The sequence below is a fragment of the Genypterus blacodes genome, unplaced genomic scaffold (assembly GCF_046128005.1).
Source record: "Genypterus blacodes isolate CSIRO-AG114 ecotype Tasmania unplaced genomic scaffold, CSIRO-AGI_Gbla_v1 ptg000156l_1, whole genome shotgun sequence".
NCBI lineage: Eukaryota > Metazoa > Chordata > Actinopteri > Ophidiiformes > Ophidiidae > Genypterus > Genypterus blacodes.
In genome coordinates, this window is record NW_027466957.1 from 1478207 (window position 1) to 1497285 (window position 19079).

The 19079-nt window shown below is 42.7% G+C and overlaps 5 protein-coding genes across 5 annotated transcripts; 3 read left to right on the forward strand and 2 right to left on the reverse strand.

Moving 5' to 3' along the window:
* Positions 1 to 2556: 2556 nt before the first annotated feature.
* Positions 2557 to 4879, forward strand: LOC143013400 (lysophosphatidic acid receptor 6). Its single transcript, XM_076167016.1, has 2 exons — positions 2557 to 2731; positions 3130 to 4879. Exon 2 carries the CDS (start codon positions 3210 to 3212, stop codon positions 4173 to 4175), a length of 966 nt encoding a protein of 321 aa, XP_076023131.1. The 5' UTR covers positions 2557 to 2731; positions 3130 to 3209; the 3' UTR covers positions 4176 to 4879.
* Positions 4454 to 8976, reverse strand: ints11 (integrator complex subunit 11). Its single transcript, XM_076167015.1, has 16 exons — positions 8766 to 8976; positions 8427 to 8524; positions 8247 to 8320; positions 7920 to 8148; positions 7709 to 7807; positions 7599 to 7633; positions 7355 to 7493; positions 7191 to 7255; positions 6836 to 7025; positions 6662 to 6745; positions 6500 to 6589; positions 6209 to 6371; positions 5869 to 6041; positions 5617 to 5759; positions 5329 to 5458; positions 4454 to 4639 (listed from the first exon to the last, which is right to left on the reverse strand). Exons 1-16 carry the CDS (start codon positions 8791 to 8793, stop codon positions 4574 to 4576), a joined length of 1806 nt encoding a protein of 601 aa, XP_076023130.1. The 5' UTR covers positions 8794 to 8976; the 3' UTR covers positions 4454 to 4573.
* A 269-nt stretch (positions 8977 to 9245) lies between these two features.
* Positions 9246 to 11109, forward strand: cptp (ceramide-1-phosphate transfer protein). The gene is made up of 3 exons (XM_076167237.1): positions 9246 to 9342; positions 9444 to 9596; positions 9726 to 11109. The coding sequence occupies exons 2-3, from the start codon at positions 9463 to 9465 to the stop codon at positions 10246 to 10248; spliced, it is 657 nt and encodes a 218-aa protein (XP_076023352.1). The 5' UTR covers positions 9246 to 9342; positions 9444 to 9462; the 3' UTR covers positions 10249 to 11109.
* Positions 11110 to 11248: 139 nt separating this feature from the next.
* On the forward strand, positions 11249 to 12593 carry ubxn10 (UBX domain protein 10). Its single transcript, XM_076166971.1, has one exon. The coding sequence runs from the start codon at positions 11527 to 11529 to the stop codon at positions 12298 to 12300; it is 774 nt and encodes a 257-aa protein (XP_076023086.1). The 5' UTR covers positions 11249 to 11526; the 3' UTR covers positions 12301 to 12593.
* A 714-nt stretch (positions 12594 to 13307) lies between these two features.
* On the reverse strand, positions 13308 to 15245 carry ddx19a (DEAD-box helicase 19a). The gene is made up of 8 exons (XM_076166820.1): positions 15184 to 15245; positions 14904 to 15006; positions 14714 to 14828; positions 14427 to 14604; positions 14074 to 14311; positions 13722 to 13884; positions 13444 to 13635; positions 13308 to 13369 (listed from the first exon to the last, which is right to left on the reverse strand). Exons 1-8 carry the CDS (start codon positions 15243 to 15245, stop codon positions 13308 to 13310), a joined length of 1113 nt encoding a protein of 370 aa, XP_076022935.1.
* Between the last annotated feature and the right edge of the window lie 3834 nt (positions 15246 to 19079).

The following is a 19079-nucleotide window of genomic DNA, read 5'->3' on the forward strand; positions in this document are numbered from 1 at the left end:
GGAGGGGGAGGAGAGGGGGGGCACACAGTGACATCATTGCAATGTTAAGGCACCTGTATGATGCTGTCTATTCAATTACTGCACCCATCCTACTGAAGACTTTGTTAAAAATAATGTACATCTTCTTATTCAGAAATGTGTAATAAATAAACTAAGACATTTTAAACTGGAGTGGAATTCATTTAAGGGCGTACCTCCACCAAGGCAAAACAAGACCAGACAAAGTGATAGAACTTGATAATGGGCGTACTGTTACTGCTACAGTCCTTATTCATATTTTAACATCCACATCTGGCTCAAATTGCACCTATTGATTATCTATCATGGGATAAATATGACTTAATTTTTCATTGAGATTGGGCTGTAGTAGTAAACACACTCTCTGAATGTAAATTACTCCGAAGTTGAAAGTGACATCTGATTATGTCACTATACAAGTAAACAAAAGCAAACAAACACTTGGTCTAACTAGCACACCTTATATTGTCTTTGCAGGACAATTTGTTAGTGTCAACAATTCTGCTAAACATACAATTGAGGGTGACTATGTTTTTCTGTGCATGTTGTTTAAGAGGAAGTAGGGCAAGATGAGCTGCAGGCTTATTCAGTCCCATGCTCGATAAATCACAAGACACAATGATAGACACACTCATACACAAGTGATGGCTGAATCATATGTCTTGGTCTAAAACCGTGTAAATTTCAATTTCACGAACTCAGTTTAGTGTTTCATTTCTCTCAAACGAGTTTTGCGTTTCATTGATGTGATTTCGCTTTACTGGGCAACTTCCAGTTTTGTGTTAATTTGACTGTTTTCAGTATTAAGTCAGAGGGAGAGAACAATGTCTGGGATCGTGTATCACAGCAAGTTTCGGCTCCACTTGGTGATAACTGGATGAGAAAACTGAGATTGCTGTTGCTAGGCGATGGCACCGTGCTGAGAGAGGCAGGGTGAGGGAATCCTACAGACCAGCAGGAGGCACTCATGACGTCTCATTTGCCTCACAGAAGTCCGCCTACCTACTGAGTCTGCCTACAGCATGTTGTATCAAAATAGCAACTGTGGTGATGGAAATATCATGCGGATTTTAAAAATACTGATTCCACAATGTAGATATAGCAGACATGCCTTATTACCGTTTTAAACACAAGTGTCGGTGTAAAGGACGTAGGTTTAATCCAGATAATACCTGATCTGTTCAACATGTCTGACCTGTCACATGTCACACCTTTACCTCAGTGAGTTGTTAACATGTTGTACACGCTGCTCTTGGCACCTCGACATCATTCAACATGTAATTACCACATTTCAACAGGCTGGCTCAGATCATCAATGGAAGGAGCTCAACATCCCAGCTGAATAACTATTAATAATAACTCTGCTGAATAAATGCTGCCACCCTCTGGTCGTGACTGACAACAGCACATTTAGAAATGTAAAAAGTGGTAATGATACACTCCAAACACACACACAGACACACACACACACACACACACACACACATGATAACTTACGGTTTGAAGCATCTGTGGTGTCGACCAGAGGGCGATGAGATGGTGGGTTGGGACTCCTGCTTGCTCGGCTCCGCATCCTCTCGCTGTGCCGTCGTCCAGTGGAGCTGCTGGGCTGATTGATTATGGAGGCCCGAAGGCGACTGCTGGTGGATGCAGCTCCATTTGCTTCATCTAGGAGATCTCTCAGCTCTCCATCACTACTCTCCTCTTCTCTAATAGAGCCGTCTGGATGAGGACAATTGTTAAAGACACAATTTTTCCTCTGAAGTTCTGTCTGTTCTGGTATTGAAAAAAAGATTAACAGTACGCATGGGATGACAGCTTCACCTGTTTGATGGGAAACCTCTGTCCATACGTAGATGAAACCATGTCCTCTTATGAGACTGAAGAAGAATAAAGTACACTGGTAGTGGATGAGTGTTATAATGTTTGAATGTAGCCGTACTTTGAATCACATTAGTATGCAAACTAGCAGCCGGTGCATGCAGTCGCTCCTTCAACACCCCTCACAGATGACGCCATCTCTCTCCTCCTCTTCATCAATAACCACCATCTGCTTTTTCACTCCAATCTGCAGGGGCACAAACAGGTGCAGCATTGTACACATGTTTAGAAAATGATGACAAAAAGGTCCCAAGAGAAAAAAAGATGCATGTTGTAAAAAGCTACCTTCTTCTGAATGTCCCTTCAACGACACCGTCTCTGGTAAATACACGGTTGAAAAAATGTTTTGCTCAAGAGCCAGGGCAGTTTACTTGAGACTACTGAAGAATATAATCTAGACCAGGGGTGGGGAACCTCTGGCCAAACTAAGAAACACCCCCCACCCCCACACCTGAGGCACTTAATGAGCTTGACATTCAACCATCAACATAAATACTCATACCCTAAAAAAAAAAGAGAGAGAGCTCCTTATATAAACTGTTGACCTTAACATCTGCACAGCTGAGTGATCTTAACCCCACAGGTTTCATGCATACCCTGCTATGTGTGGGCGGTACAATCTTTAAAATATCTTTCTGCGTGAACTCACACTTTGGTTTCCTGCTCGTTGTTATACACCTACAGTAAACTGAGACAGGAAATTATGCAGCCTGAGCAAACATCTAAGATAAGTTCCAGCCACGCAAAGCAACAAAACACAGATTTCTCTCACATTTTCAACATGTACACATCCGTGTCTGAAGATCAGGCAAGGAACGCTCTTTAAAACCTAGTAAGTACCATTCTCTTTATAAACTCTTTGTGTTGTTTACTTACGATGTGTTTAACTCTTACAATAATAATAATAATAATACTCACAATACAATCAATACAAGTGATTTAATGCTCAAAGGTATTGTATTGATGAGAGTGAAAAAAAAAAAAGTTTTCAAAAAGTTTTCATGGGTTGTCTTGGATTTATTAGAATTTTTTTTTTTAATGGAAAATGATATCAGAGCAAGTATAAATGTCACCCCAAATATTTTCCATTGTTGCGATAAATGAATTAAAATTCCTGGGACAGAAACATTGTTACAAGCGGAATAAAAAAATCTATTGTTGTTCATTGGTCATGTAGGCTGTGTAAATTAATGTAAAATCATTTGAATGTGAACGTTTGTGTTGCTACAGCTGCTAAAGGGAGACCTAGCCAAAAAGAGAGAGTTTCCTAGTCCAGACAGAAATACAGCTGAATCTACTGATCTGCAACGATGAACATGGACACAGCGAACAGCACTACCACTGCACCCGACTACCAGTACTACTTCTTCCCAGCGGTTTACAGCCTGGCTTTAATTCTAGGTATACCAGGAAATGTTGCTGCCTTCTTGATATTCACCTTCAAAATCACTCCCCGGACAGCCTTCAGTGTCTTTATCAGCAATCTGGCTCTGGCAGACATAATAATCCTCTGCGTTTTACCTTTTCGCATTCATTATCACATGAAAAGGAACACCTGGGTGTTTGGAGACATGACCTGCCGTGTCACTGGGACTTTGTTCTTTGCCAACATCTACATGAGCATCTGTTTTATGACCTGCATCTGTGTGGACCGATATATAGCCACTGTTCATCCGCACACCTATCTGAGGTCACAGAGCTCCTTCTGGTCTGTGGTGGTGAGTGTGGTGCTCTGGGGAGTTACTGGAGTAGCTATAGTGGCCTTCATCTTAATGGGACCCCTGAAAACTAACAACGATAATGGAATGTCCAATCAGAGCTGCTTTGAAAATTTTGCCAAGCAAGAATGGGACAGGCGTCTGGCGCCATACAGCTGGCTGAACTTGCTCTTTGGCTCTCTTCTGCCCTCTGGGATCATCCTGGTGTGTTACCCACTGGCTGCAAGACGCATTTCCAGGATCAGGACTAAAGCGGCCCACAGGGCAGTGAGGGTGATTTACATCATCCTGGCCATAACGGTGCTCTGCTTCCTGCCCTACCATGTGGTCTATCTGCTCCATCTGCTTCGACGTATGGGGGTGATCCCCGATGGCTCATGGGCCAACTCCATCTACAATGCCAGGCGGGTCACTATGGCTTTGGTCACCCTCAACACATGCCTGGATCCCATTCTTTACTACGTCACCACGAGTCACTGCAAGTGGAGGAGCTTCAAGATGAAATGGGTGCTGCGAAGAGTCAGGCGGAGGAGGGGGGTTTATACTATTTCAGAGTGAAGAGGAGGGAGTGAGGAGGAAGACAAGACCGTCTTTTGTAAATATGTTTCACTATGTGCTTGGTTTCATTGGGATGCCAATGTAGTTGCTCTAAAATAATTAAAACCAATCATTTTCTATAAAAGCGTTTATTCAAATAGGCTTTAAACTACAGAAAGTGCTGTCTAGCTTTGTAACTATGAAGAGGATCTGTAATGGTGGACATGATCGAGGATGGAGTTAAAGAAATATCAGTACATTTACAGACACTTTGACTGGATGAGATATTTTGATAATAAACTTCCATGTGAGTGTTCTTGCACAAGGAGTGCAAATGAAGTAGGACAGAACATCAGTCAATTCTTGTTTTGTCTCAAATTTCTTTTTTACACATTGAACATAAGGGGCAAGAATGTATTTTAGCACAATCCTGAAGGAAGCCCTTTTTTCAGCAGAGTTGAGAGAAAGCTGCCGAGGTCTTCATCCTGGCAAAGAAAGTCAGAACAGAGAGTCAAACAGTCAGTATTGTTGAGCATCATATTCTACAATAGTAAGTGAAAAAATTTAACAAGACTCAGATGAATCCATATATGTGTTACACTTGTTCCTCTTCCTGTATATTTTCAAATTAGAATAAATCACAAAAAGATGTTTACAGATGTTTTTGACGGTTACATCAAGTAAATGTATTCAACAAAAAGCTAAATAAACGCATTGAATTTTAACATGATGCCTTTGTGTTGATAGCCAGTGTACTTCTTATATTATATAAATAATTCAACTGATTTGTGTAATTAATGTGAAGCAGATTAGATAATGCCACCGCACTTTCAAAAGATATATGTATCCAGTCACATCACAAACATTCAGCAAATGAACAGAAAAGGTTGATTGTTCTAGAAAATCTTCTAATATGGTTCTTTATCTGATAGAGGTTGACCTTTTTGATTACGAGATATAGGAGACACTGTAAAAGAACCCACAGCAGCACTAAGCTGTGGTTGAAGTAGGAAGTGGTGCGTCTCACACGAGCTTTGCCTGCAAGCGTGTTCAAAGGCATCACCAAATTACTTTCTTTCCATTGCGCAGAGGCTGAAGTCAACAAAACCAAACTTCCCCCGCCCCCCTGCCACCCCCCGCCCGCTTTCACTGTACGCATGACCGTTTGCGTTACCTGGTAGCTCCAAGAGAGCAGAAGAACTTTGGTGTTGGCGTCTTCGGCGGAGGAGGAGACTTTGATGACTATGGACTCCACCATGACTGTGCTGTCAGGGAGGTGCTGGATGGTGTAACCTTTTAACACGCTGGACCATACAAACAAGCAGTGCATAACAAAAAGAGTTAGTTGATTACTTGTGGAAAAATGCAGCAGAAATTACACAATATGAACAAAGTCAGAACCAGAAAGGTGTTTTTCAGGTTAGGTGGAAAGAAATGAAGCCGTTGCAGGAGTTCCCCTTACCTCTTGAGGTGTGTGTAGATCCTGTGGAGTGTGTCCGCGTCGCTGTGGGGGTCCTGGAGCTGCACGCGGCAGGTGAAGCGTAACTGATGCTCGTTGAGTCCCAGCTCCTTCAGGGCCTGCTCTGACGACACCAGCCTCAGACTCTGCTCATGGGAAGATGATCGGTGATGAGTAAACCCCTGCGGACACTTAAACACACATCTCTGAGAAGACCAGAAAGTGTATTATCAGATAGAACTCCAGTGAACTTACATTTTCTTTCATTATTAGAGTTCCGTGCATGGTTCTAGGTTTTTTGGGATCAGGCAGCGACCCTCCCAGAGCCATCTCCCTCTTGAGCAGGTTGAGGGAGATATCCACAGGCACACTGGGGTTGGTGGACACGGTCGCCGTCTCTCCGTTGGCTGGCATGTAGCAGTCAATACCTGCAGTTCCAAAGACACAAGAACTAACACGTCTGCACCCTCTTAACTGTGTGCAAGCATTTCAAAACACCAAATAAAGTTCAAAGTTCAGGAAACCTTGAGCAAACTGCACATTATTGATGTCTTATAAGTTCTAAGCTCTTCAAACGCAGTTACAGTGCACTCACTGAACTCCTGTTCGATCTTTCCCTTGAGGAACTCCATTTTCACCGCCTCTCCGTGCACCAGCAGCATGTTCCGAGGTTCTGCCATACGGATGAGCTGCATGATACCTTTAGCATCGGCGTGGGCACTGAAGGACATGTACTCCACCTGTAGTTTCACTTCCAACTGCAAAAGCCGCAAAGACAAGTGAGTCAATTGTCAGACAGAACACAGCCATCGGGACAAATAGGAGAAAGAGGGAATGATGTGAGCTGGAGATCATGCTTTGGGAAAAAAACAAACATCTTTCTGACCGTTGCTCTTCCCTCCATCTCTAGTTTCCTCTGTCCATTCAGGATCTTGTGGCCTATTGTCCCTTGTACACAGTAACCAGGCATAATTACCTAAGAAGTGAAGAAGTCGTTACAGATTGATCATTGTCATCTTTAAAAATATCTCACCCTGAGGAAACCTACCATATTCTTTTCATTTCCAGCCCATTTCTTGAAGATTTGTAAAGACTGACCAGCGTGGAGCATACCAGGCGTGGCAAACACCACCTAAGAATGAACACACCAATTTATAACACTGCACCCCAGAATTGGCTTGAGTTAAATTAGTTTTAACCCCGCTGGAAACCAACCACTCACCATAGGTCCGGGATTATCAGCATAGGAGCGATCGAAGGGCTTGATATGCTTGAATTCAAACATGTTTCTCTGTACAAAGGTTTTTCGAATCTTCTGGTTGGTCCACGTTATGAACAACTTGTAGTAGTGATTGGCTTTCTCCGTCAGCCCAGTGGAGAAGTAGATTGGGGCCTTTAGGTTCATTCTCTCCCTGTGGAGTGAGGGGAAGTCATTTTAAGAAGCCTTTTCTGACTGTAGGGTGAAATCTTCCTCACAAATCTAAACCTAAAATTGATGACATACACAAACTGATACTGGATGCAAATAAGCAGCATGTAGGAATTAGGGGAATTGTTTGTAAAATAGATAGATTTACCAAAAGGTTTCCAGCAGGATACAAAGCTCTTGTGCTCTCCCTAAGGCAAAAACTGGAATGAGAACCTGAAAAGAAGAGAACACAAGAAAAGAACATTTAAATTTTTCTTCATGATACCTCAAGAAAGTCGCAGGCAAATCTTCCACTCGCAGCGTAACTCTGACCTTTCCTCCCCTTTCTATGGACTCGTGGACTTTCTTCAAGAAGTCCCTCTCTCTGCATCTCTTTGAGTCACGGATGGTGGTGGCGTACGTGGACTCTGAGATGAGGATGTCTGGACGGCATTTATCGATCCACGCAGCACTACAGAGACAGAAAACAAACACACCGAGCAGCATGAGATTGAAGACATAAACCACCGTGTAGGCTTAAGCTCAGGCAGCGGATCTTTAAACAAACGCTCCTTACCCTAAATGCCTGTCTGGTGTCATGTTATAGTCCCCCTACAAAAACAAAAACAGACTTTAGTATTTGATATCCACCCACTCAAAAATGAGGCCAGGCATGTTTACACTCACGGTGTAGACGACAGACTCTGATCCCACTTTGATCTGCACCATGGCAGCTCCCAGAACATGGCCTGCATAGTACGCCTTGATCTCCAGCTCATCGTCCACCTGCCGTCAGCACAACAGACACAGCTTTCTTAATAGGCAACAAAGGAGATGGGTCGCTGGTGCAGATAGGATTAAGATGAGTAGACACAGAGAAATGATATCAGCGCCGCACCTGGACGGTCTGGTGGAGGTTCAAAGGTACCACTTTCTTCATGCAATCCTTGATCATTTGTGAGGTGAAGAAGTTGGTTTCTCCCTTTTTGTCGACGGAGATTTTTCGGAAGTCTTCCAGCAAGATGGGACAAATGGCCTTGGTGGGATGCGTCATGTAGATGGGTCCATCATAGCCCACCATCTCACTCATATAGGGCAGAGCGCCGCAATGATCCAGGTGGAAATGGCTACGAATTGAGATATTATTAAAATGTAAATGATTGAAATTACTTTGCGTGTATTCATTGTATAGAAATGGCTGATAGTGACTATTCAGATGACAAACCTGATGATCACACAGTCCAAGAAGTCGGTCAGACGTCCATTCTGGGTTATATAGGAGAAATCTGGGAAACGTCTCTGGAATTACAATGTAGAGTCAACATTGGGATTACAACTGCTGTGTATCTGTCCCTTAACTACTACCTACAACTACACATAAAAGGCTTACAAATAAAACACTTACATCATCATTGTATCCCATGTGCATCCCACAGTCCAGCATGATGTTTTTGCCTCCAATGGAGACAAGAATGCAACTGCGGCCCACATCCTGTCCAGCACCTAGGAGAGGGAAGATGCAGACACATAATCGACCAAAATACAGACCCTTAATATGGACACTTACCAGCTGTTTTTCACCTAGGCAACAAAGAATACACCACTTAACACGGTTAAGACAGTGCTAGACAGAGAATGTGAATGTGACGTCCTTTTACGAAAATCGCTATATAAATACAGTTTGTTTACTAACTCAATGTTGACGGAACTAGCTGTGGACGTGCTAGCTAGCATCTGTACTCACCCAGCGGTGTTACGTTTATCTCCGGCATTGCTCTTTCATCGGGATGGGCGGTTAATGTAGATAGATGAGTGGCACCGAGCCTCTGCAGACTGGTGACGGACTGGCTGTTTCTGATTTACAGGGTCTCGTTTGCAAGGAAATGTTTTTGTCTAACTTGTGTACATGTGGGTCATGTCGTGTATCCGAGTTTTTGTTAACAGCATTAAGTTAGCCAGGGTGAAAACCAAAAACATCCGGTTGTCAAATTCAAAATAAAACCACTCTGTAAAATCTGTTGCAGGACTACGAGGCGACATTCAAAATACTTTTGAGACATTGTAGACTTATTTTATTATATGTTATATGTAATACATATATAATTATATGTATTGCTATGAAGACAATACACTATACATCATGGCGATTGTTGTTAAGTATTGCGCGAGTTTATTTACGTTTATTGCGAAGTTAAATAGCTAATTTCCGGTATTTTTCCGGTCTTGAGCCTGCGCAGTAGAGGAGGCGCATAAGAACCTTCATACGTCATACGAGTGCGACGAAGAGTAATGAGTAATTTTGCTTTCACTCTCACGTTAAGGTGAGTTCGTTCTTTTAAATAAACCATGACGCTATAATTGACTTCGATGAAACAGTCGTTGGACAAATCGAATCGGTTCTAATCTTTGTTTCCATCGACAGCATTTCCGCATAGAAAGCCATGGCAGTTTCGGTGGCTTCAGAAGAGCAGAAATTCTCTTTACGAGAGGTCTTCGACGCGTTCCGACTATGTTTGTCGGAAGACAAGGAAGTCTTTACTGAACACTACGTCGCTGGGTGGCGTGGTCTTGTAAAGTATGTGTTTTAGAATCAAAGGATCAGTCTTTCCTGGGATTCCAAAACTAATTGTACTGCCTATCACATTTTAAACGGCAATCCATGTTATCATACATTGCTAATTGAATATGTTTGTTTCTGTAATAGGTTTCTAAACAACTTGGGGACTGTGTTTGGCTTCATTTCTAAGGATGCTGTCAACAAAATCCAGGTGTTGGAAAACTATCTGAACAGCGAGAATGCCTCTCATTATGTCACCATCCAGTCAATGGTGAAATATGAGCTGGATAATCAACTAGTGGACATCACCAAGAGAGGCATCCATACAGAATCAGGCTGCCGTACTCTGCTGAGGCTCCACCGTGCCCTCAGGTGGCTGGAGCTCTTCCTGGAGCGCCTTCGCACCAGCACTGAGGACAGCAAAACATCTGTCATGTGTGCAGATGCCTACAATGAGTCTCTGGCCCAGCACCACCCCTGGGTTGTCCGTAAGGCTGCAGGCATGGCTTTCTGCATGCTCTCAGGCCGTTCTGCTTTCTTTGAAGCCATGAATTTAGGCACTCCTGAGCAGGTGGTGACCATGTTAGGAGAAGCTCTGCCTCTTGTCAATGATGTGTATCAGATCACCGAGGAACTTTATGCTAAGAATAACCTGCTTGAGATACCTTAGATCGCCAAAAGGTGCAAACATTTACCACTGACATGCAGTATGAGTGAACACAGGTTATGAAGTATAGGCTGTTTTAATATTGTCATGTCGGAGATGATTAATGTATGTATGGTTAAGGGATATGTATTATGTGTAAAGTCTTTGACACTTATCATCATTTTACTCAAACACTGTAGCTATAATCAAACATGATGGGACCGGGTCTATGAATGTTAAGAGACTAATGTAGCTCTTATTCCAGATTCTACTATAGATGAATGTTGAATGTAATATATATTGTTTATCACTGAATATGAAGAACAATCTTGTCATGCTCTTTTTTGTAGCTTGGGTTACTTTTTACTTGAAATCCAAGAAGGGAACAACAATGGGACCCAAAAGGTTCTAAGGCTCTAAGTCTGCTTTCATTGTTTATCAAAACTAATGACATTGATTACAATGAAGTGAGTATAAGAGGGTTGCCCCAGGAGAATGAGACTGCAAAGGTGCATAAAACTTTGTCAGTCACCATGAAGTAAATATGTAAGTGTGAGTGTGTCTTGTCTTGTCTTGTCTTGACTGTCTTGCACATTAACCACTGACCAAAGGAAAGGTCCACTCTACTCCTATTCACATTCGAGGTAGCTGCTGGTTGCTGAGTTTTTAACCCTACTGTACTCACACTGTACCGCCTCAATACAGTTTTTACTTTTTGATGTACAAGCTATAAAATATGTAATGTTTATAGCTTATGAACAGATATAAAGGCACCAATAATTGTTAAAACATATATTTCTCTGTCCGTTAATGTTTTTTCCAACTATAGTGAATGATTACAACAATATGTGATTGATAAACACAAATAAAATGTTTTTAAATGGCTCTGATTGTGATTTTTGATGAGTTAGGTTGGACCTTTATGTTGCCTAAGTTTGTTGTTGAGGTAATTGGAAGGAAGTGCAATTATAAGCCTCCAACACCAGGGGGCTCCTTGCCCTCTGTCGTCAAGGTAACCATACTGTCAAGGTAACTTCGCTGACGCTGAACAGAAGGACTTCCTGTTGAAACAGGACGGGCTCGTAAGAAATCTGTACAGAGATTTGTTGTAGAATGTAGCTGCAGTAATATTGATGTTTTTATAGATTAAGATTATAAACCTCCGTCTGTTAAAGCTAATAGAAAGCATGTTGTTAATTTAGCTGAAGGTTCTTACTCAAAGGACTGAAGTCTAGAAACTGAGGATCGTCACAGGCAGGCTGTCCTGAACTCCGATGTAAGACAGTCTACACCTGCAGACCAATGCATCTGGCAAGGCCAAAGTCCTCCAAAGGGCGAAGCAGACCTGCTGTTAACCACTCTGGAGATAGAAGTGAGGCAGACAGCATCCAAACGCCACCTGGAACTCCTGTGTTCATCAGGCAGGACAGCCAGCGCCACACCCAGCCCCAGTCTGCGCTCAGACAGGCCAGCCCACTCAGCCAGGATCAAGTGGTACACATTCCTGCAGCTCCAACACCGTCTTTAAACAAGTACAAGGTCCTCCCATCTATCGAGAGGAGATCATCAGAGGTGAACCCCAACCAAGTCTTGGACAAAAGGATGTCCGAGATCAACTTATCTGATCACATTCGCCTTCAGCAACAGCATGGACACGCAGAACCAGATCCACACACAGCAAAGGCCTGGTCTGGGTCCCACATTAGTACCACAGGATTGACCAAAAAAGCTGATGCAGACCTGAATATTCCTTCCCCTGGCTCAGATCCAACGATGGCTGGAGAAATCAAAAAACGCTGCTCTTCGGCTGTTGGCTGTGATAATTTGCTCTTAGCTGTCCGGGCACCGTGTGGTGGGAGGTTTCAACAGCACTTTAAGCCCACAGACACCCTGCTGATGGTGAAAGCCAGTGCAGAATCCAGGTATGGAACCAAGTATGACCGGGTTTCCGTTGAGACCATGGATGTGCCTCGCAGGAGCTTCACAGACATGGATATGACTTTGGCCCAGTGTGGCATCATAAACAGATCAGTGGTGTGTATCTCTCTAAGTGACAGCTTACTGGACCACGAATGAAGTTATTTGTTTTGCTGAATTCAGACCACACATCAGTGTGTTGAAAGGCGTTTTGAGTGTTTAAAGCAAATGTAATATTTGAATCAGCTGATGTAACAACTCTTCAAGGTTGTCTTCCCTTACAACTATACATAATACCACACAAGTTATCTTCTTATAAAGTGCTTTAAGTAAAACTCCATGCTGTATAGTTGGCTAATGACCAGCAGCAAATCTGAGAGATTTTAGGTCATTGGTCTGGAAAATAAAAAGAGGTTAATTGTGTGGAAGTATTGATGTTTTATCACAACACAAAACCAGAGTTGTTTGATACCTGTTGGCCTGCTGAGGGACACAGAGTAATGTAGCAACAACATATGGGCCATTATGTATTATTTTTTTGTGAAGTACCAATGTGATTTAGCAAGAATCTGTCAACCGACTCTTTTTGGAAATTTTATTCCAACACCATTACAAACATACTGAAAAGTACAGAGGATGATGAGGTTACATACCATTCATCTTTATCAGCTTTTTAACATTTTGCAATTTTTTCACAGCCTTTGTTTTTTTTAAACAAGTACAATACAATGACAGGAATTGATAAAGGTACTAAAAAAGAAAACAAGCCAAAGCTCGATCTGTCAGTCTGACATAAACCCAAATGAAGCCACCTTTATCACCTGCTGATAATGGGCTGAAACAGGCATTTTAAAACTTTAAATGCTTCAAGTCACTCGAGGATACAACAGCTCAACTGAACCATTACCAACCAATCCAAACATATTAACCACGCCACACCAAAAATCATATATTAAACACTGCAAACCAAAATCTCTTAATTTCTTAAAACATTAATTATTAAATTAACAAAAAATTGTGGCAGACAATCAAATCTTAAAGACTTAAGATCTCAATATGGCCAAGGAAATATTAAAGACCCATGCAACATGAAAAAGTAGTTAGTGAGTGCTTCCATGAAAGGACCTAAATCTTCTAAAGTAAGGTGTCCAACTGCAGCCATGTATTCAGTTTACAAGTCTCTCAATTTCAGTAGGATCCTCCGTGTCAACTTTCCAGATCCTTTTGTCTGTGAGAAAAACAACATGTTTGTCAGGAGCAGAACAATCAAACAGAACAAAACGGAGACAGACAGGAACTTACTGAAATGGCTCTCGATCTGGTGGATGAGATTCATGCTGTGTTGGTTGTCAACCATACTAATGGCAAAGCCTGTTTTCCCAAAGCGTCCCGTGCGGCCAATCCGGTGGAGGTAAGTCTCATTGTCGGCATCCCCGTTTTTGTTAATGGGGAGATCAAAGTTCACCACAATCGACACTTGCTCCACGTCAATTCCTGTAATCAGTACGTGCAAAAAATGTACCTGAAATGTTCAAATCACAGCCTGACATAAAAACAAGCTTTAAAAAAAAACAACTGACCTCTGGAGCAAACATTTGTGGTCACCAGCACTTTTTCCTTGCCCTCCTTAAAGCGCTTGATCACGTCGTTTCTCTGCTCCACAGTCATTTCCCCACTTAGCAACGCCACCTGGTGGCCCTCTGCAACAAGCTGTCCACTGAGCCAGGAAGCCATCCTGCGAGTCTGTATGAAAGGCATCAGTTGTGTCTGAAAAGCTCCAACAGCATAATCAACAAATAAAAGTACAAAATATGGTGCCCATGATCGGTACGTTCAGTAAAATGCACTCAGCATCTTTTTGAGTATGGAAAATGTATTGGCAATTAGCATACGCAGTACCATCGGCCGTTTAGTACAACACACCAGACTTACATGACAGAAGACCACAGCCTGTGCAATGGTAAGGACCCCATATAAATTACAAAGCGCTGTGAACTTGTCCTCCTTCTCCTTGCAGACCACATAGAACTGCTTGATGTTGTCAAGAGTCTCCTCTTCCCGCTTCAGCCTGATGATGTTCGGCTCAGGAACCACCCTCTCTGCAAACTTCCACACAGAGTCATCAAAGGTCGCAGAGAAAAGCAGCAACTGACAGTCGTCTGACAGCAGTCTGCATCAGTCACGGCACAGAATGGAGAAAAATATCAATGACAAAGGACGAGGGGAGCTTGTACACGGAACTGACAAAAGAAAATAAGTGAGAATCTTTCATATTCCGAGTTCACCTCTTGATACGAAGGCTCTGGTCCTGATGACCCTGTTTAGAGATCATGACATCAGCCTCATCCAGCACAAACACAGAAATCTTCTTGGGGTCAATGTTCTTGTACTTGGTGCACCAGTCCAGGACTGTGCCTGGTGTCCCGATGACAATCTGCTCCTGCAGCTTTACGCCTCGCTCCCCTTAACAGAACGCACATATCACTGATATAACACCATCATGTCAACATATCAAATGGCAACCGGTGCCACTTGGCTGCAGATCCCACCCGTTGTCCTTCATCATAATCACCTCTATTGCCTCGAACGGCATATGCCAGTTTCACATCAGGACACAATTTTCCCATTTGCTCAATTACTTGACCAATCTGCAGAGCAAGCTCGTACGTTGGGGAAACGCAAAGGCACTGGAAGAAGCAGACAGTTTGAGCACGAAGAAACATTTCAGGGCCTGCAAGTTGCAAACTACAAATGTTGCTTACCTGAGTCCATTTATCATCTGGGTTTACACTGCTGAGCATGGCCAGGGAGAAAGCTGCAGTTTTACCTGTGCCAGACTGTGACTGTGCAATCAGATTCTGAGGTCTGGTACCAGAGAATGTAAACAGGTAGATGAGACAGTAATCATTCAGAGTTAAGAGTCCAAGTTTGGTTGCCATGTGAACTAAAAAGGCTCAAGTATCAAACTTAATAGCAGTTTTCTATTGGTAAGTATATTGCAAGAACTAGTTCTGCAAATTCCAAAAACATGTACAAACTCACGGGTGTGCCAGCATCATGGGCAAAGCAGCCTCCTGGATCTTGGAGGGTCTGTTGAAGCCCATCATGTAAACACCTGTGAGCAGCTCAGGTTTCCTGTAAGACATCAAAATGACCCGGATGAATGCTGCAGAGCTTCATCACTGAGAGAGAGAGAGAGAGGGAGAGAGTGACTGTGAGCGGCCTCCATTACAGACTCACAGCCTGAGCTCCTCAAACGTCTTCACGGAGTACAGAGGAGACGAGGGGTCCCGCTGGAGAACCTCCACCTGGTTTCTGTTCCTCACCAGACTGCGACGGAGCTGTTTGTTCAACAGCGACTGCTCAGTCGGGTCAACCTGGTCCGAATCTCCCGCTTCTGTCAGGCCGCCGGGGTCCGCTTTGTCCTCCCCTCTTCCCCACCTTCCATAGTCCGGCACGATGTTTCCTAGCACACAGGTGGGACAATTAGCCAAGGAAGTCAAACGCCATCAGGGAGCTCAATTGATTGATTAATGAAAGTATGACACTGTATACTTACCATTTATATCATTCACCATTACTCTACCACTCAGTCGATGCAATTTCGAAGAGGACTGTTTGAAGAAAATGACGTTTTATGCGATATGAAGAAAATTAGCGGTATTAGCCAAAGAGCACAGCGCTAATTAGCACACGTTTCATTCAACTTTCGCAGCTCGGCCGCTAGTAAACTTACTTTCACAGGAGGAGTCGTGACTTCTTTAAAGTCAGAAACTTGCGGCGAAGATTTCCCAAACATATCCCAACAGTTATACTCCTAATAAACTTATTTTAATGACTGCAATTGGTAGCACAGAGTTGTAAATGAGTGCGAAGGTGAAGAGGCGGAGCGTCGTCGTCGTCAATCAACCCGCTCGACTCGCCCACTAAACTCCCACCAACCCACGCTGCCTTCATACAACGTAAACATAAATTTTGTCAGCCTTTTCAACCTTATACATATATATTCCCAAATGGTTTAGGAGGCGTTTATAATCCTTGGCCGGAATTATTTTTGTTCAGCTATTGCAGCTAAAGCCACTACAGCTTCTGTTAGACATATACGAGTTGAGACATTGATGACGAGATTTACGAATGACGAGGTTTACGAAGAACACTTAAATGCACCATAATGTAAAATAATCCGCACAACCATCGCCATTTATAATTTGAGTTTTACAATTAAGGGTATTTAAAATCCGTATAAAATTATTGGTGCATTGTAGGATAAAATATTAAAAATGTTCTTAGTGTTATTTTTATTTCAATCCACTGACTAGCACAATTATCTTCCATTCAATTCAAGGATTTTTTTTTTACTATGCTGTTGACATCCGTCTGTTCTACCCACGAGGTTCCTTCAGGGTCATAACGAGGTTTGGAGTGTGTTGTCATGCAGTTAAACATGTCACCTTGACCAAACACACTCATATGTACAACAGGTTTCCAGCCAATATGAGGAGGCACCTGTTGCTGTGACACATCCAGCTTGTTATTACATCTTGAAATATAATATCATTTTTTATCCACAATATACTGTACCTGTTGCAAAAAAAGAGACACTCGCATGCACTTTGTGCAGAGAGGATGATACAGACTGAGTTTTATTGGCTGCAGATTAATTTCATTTGGAGGCAGATACTGTGTTGCAGCCTACCTAAACACACACACACACACACACAAAGAGCGAGAGAGAAAGAAACTGAAAGAGATTATGGGTGATATTATAGGTTTCCTGTCACCTGTTCTTCTTCCCCGATGTTGCATTTCATCTACACTGATTGATCCCGGTAGCTTTAAAAAAGAACACCTGAATGATTCTTCTTGCCATTGATTGTTGGGAGAGCTAGAGGGAGTGGGTGGTGCTGATGCTTTGAATGCACAGGGGAGGGGAGGGGAGGGGGATGTTTATTGATAGCAGTGGACCCTCTCTCAGCCCCTGTTTCCCTCTCTCTCTCTCTCTCTCTCTCTCTCTCTCTCTCTCTCCCTCTCTGTCAGCAAAGCCTCCCAACTCCGGCAGCCACAGGGAGGAGGAGTGGGGGAAGAAGCGAAATAAAGGAGAGTGTTTATAACCACATGTTGCTGTGCTTGATTGAACTGCTGCTGCAGCACCTGCCTTCCATCCTTTTCTCTGTGCTGTAACCCTTTCTGGTGCTGTGGCTGTTGCATCTGTTGCATCTGTTGCTTGTGCCACCTGTGGCAGCACCCCTATTCTCTCTACGCCACAGAGAGAGAGAACAAAAAAAGGGAGACGAGAGAGGTCGGAGAGGAGGAGAAGGATTGCTATCATAAGTGGACTTCTGAAAGAGACAGACATCCTCACTGCAGACCCCTTTGACTCAAATGAAAGGTAAGATAATGAAGCAGACACTGTAATGATAGTAATGATCTCTTTTCATGCTGCAGTGTATCTCTGCATAACCTAGTGAGTGATGCATATTTACACTACATCATTGGTGTGTTTTTAAGAAGGAGAAGGTCAGAAAGCTAATGAAAAACTGCCAGTGATACATCCTGATTTATAGAAAGAAGAAACAGAAATTCAGGCTGATGATACAGACTGTGTTTCAACAGGTGGTTGCACCCACTGCTCACCGACACTAACAAGAACAGAGTATTGCAATGCTGACAGAAAACGTTTAGTTGATGGCTTGGTGGTCTTTAGCAAAGCCCAAAGGACATGTAATGACTCGAGTGGCTGAATCAACGAGGCGAGGGACACCATGGGATTGTCACTTTTTAACACTAATTAATCCAAGCAGAAATAGTGAAATGAAAAAGGCAGCCTTGTAAAAACGGAACCACCAGCTTACGTAAAACGGAGTTGTTTTTAAAAGCCTTATACCGGTTGTGAATTACTTATGCAGAATTGATTTCAATCAAATAATTGCAAGTTTACAATCATTTGTATTTGTCAGGCTTCAGTAACTGTGCTTGAGTTGTGCTTTTGACAGCAAAACCCCTAATTAAACAGCCTTTATTTACTTAAAATGGAAAATTGTTTCGATAGAGGAACAAAGGGACGTATGCTGTATGTGGTTTTCGGTCTCTCAGTCTGTGGGTCACTGGACACTTGATGGCACTGTTGAGACAGAGAGCAAAGTAGCGTTAAATTGCATTTGCGTGACCTTTTCTCACTATAAATAACCATGTGGTGCCCAAAACCCCAGTCTGGCTGTTTGACCGATCACATTTGACAGTAGATACTTCATTCTCAAAAACCTCTTCTGCACCGTAATAATAATAGATAATGTGAGGTTTCTACATCTTTGCGGGCTCATATTAGCAGCCAATCACCTATTTTGGTCACAGACACCCATGGTTTCATCAATAATAGCACACTTTGGAGACATTATTGGTTAGTCTGCAGGCAAGCAGGCAGCACTGTCTCTATGGAAATTGCTTTCGTCATAACCCTTCCTATCAAGCCTGTGCCAGGGCTCTGGTGTAGCGGCAGAGGCAGACCCTTGACAGCATATAACCAAGATTACTTGTGGATGAAATGACATTTAGAATGAAACAGCCCAGCAGCAGCAGCTAATTTTATTGTGTATCTTACAAAATCAACCTGAGAATTATTGATGTATCTGAATGTTTTCGACTGACTATTTCAATGATGTTATGTATGATCAGTCTTATACTCTTATGATTATCGTTCCTGTATGTATGAATAAGGTTAAACCAAGCTACACAAGTCCTAAGCACCATTGTCACCCAACCTAAGACTCTTTAGGCTTTAATTATGTCCCTAGGAGAATATGACTGAGGCTAGCATGGATGCAGAACGTGATGAATTGAATAGACATCTGGGTGGCCGCCTCATCTAGTTTATGTAATGAGACCCTGTTGTGTGTTTGATGTTATTGTTGCATAACAAATAGATAAGAATGGTTGAAAAA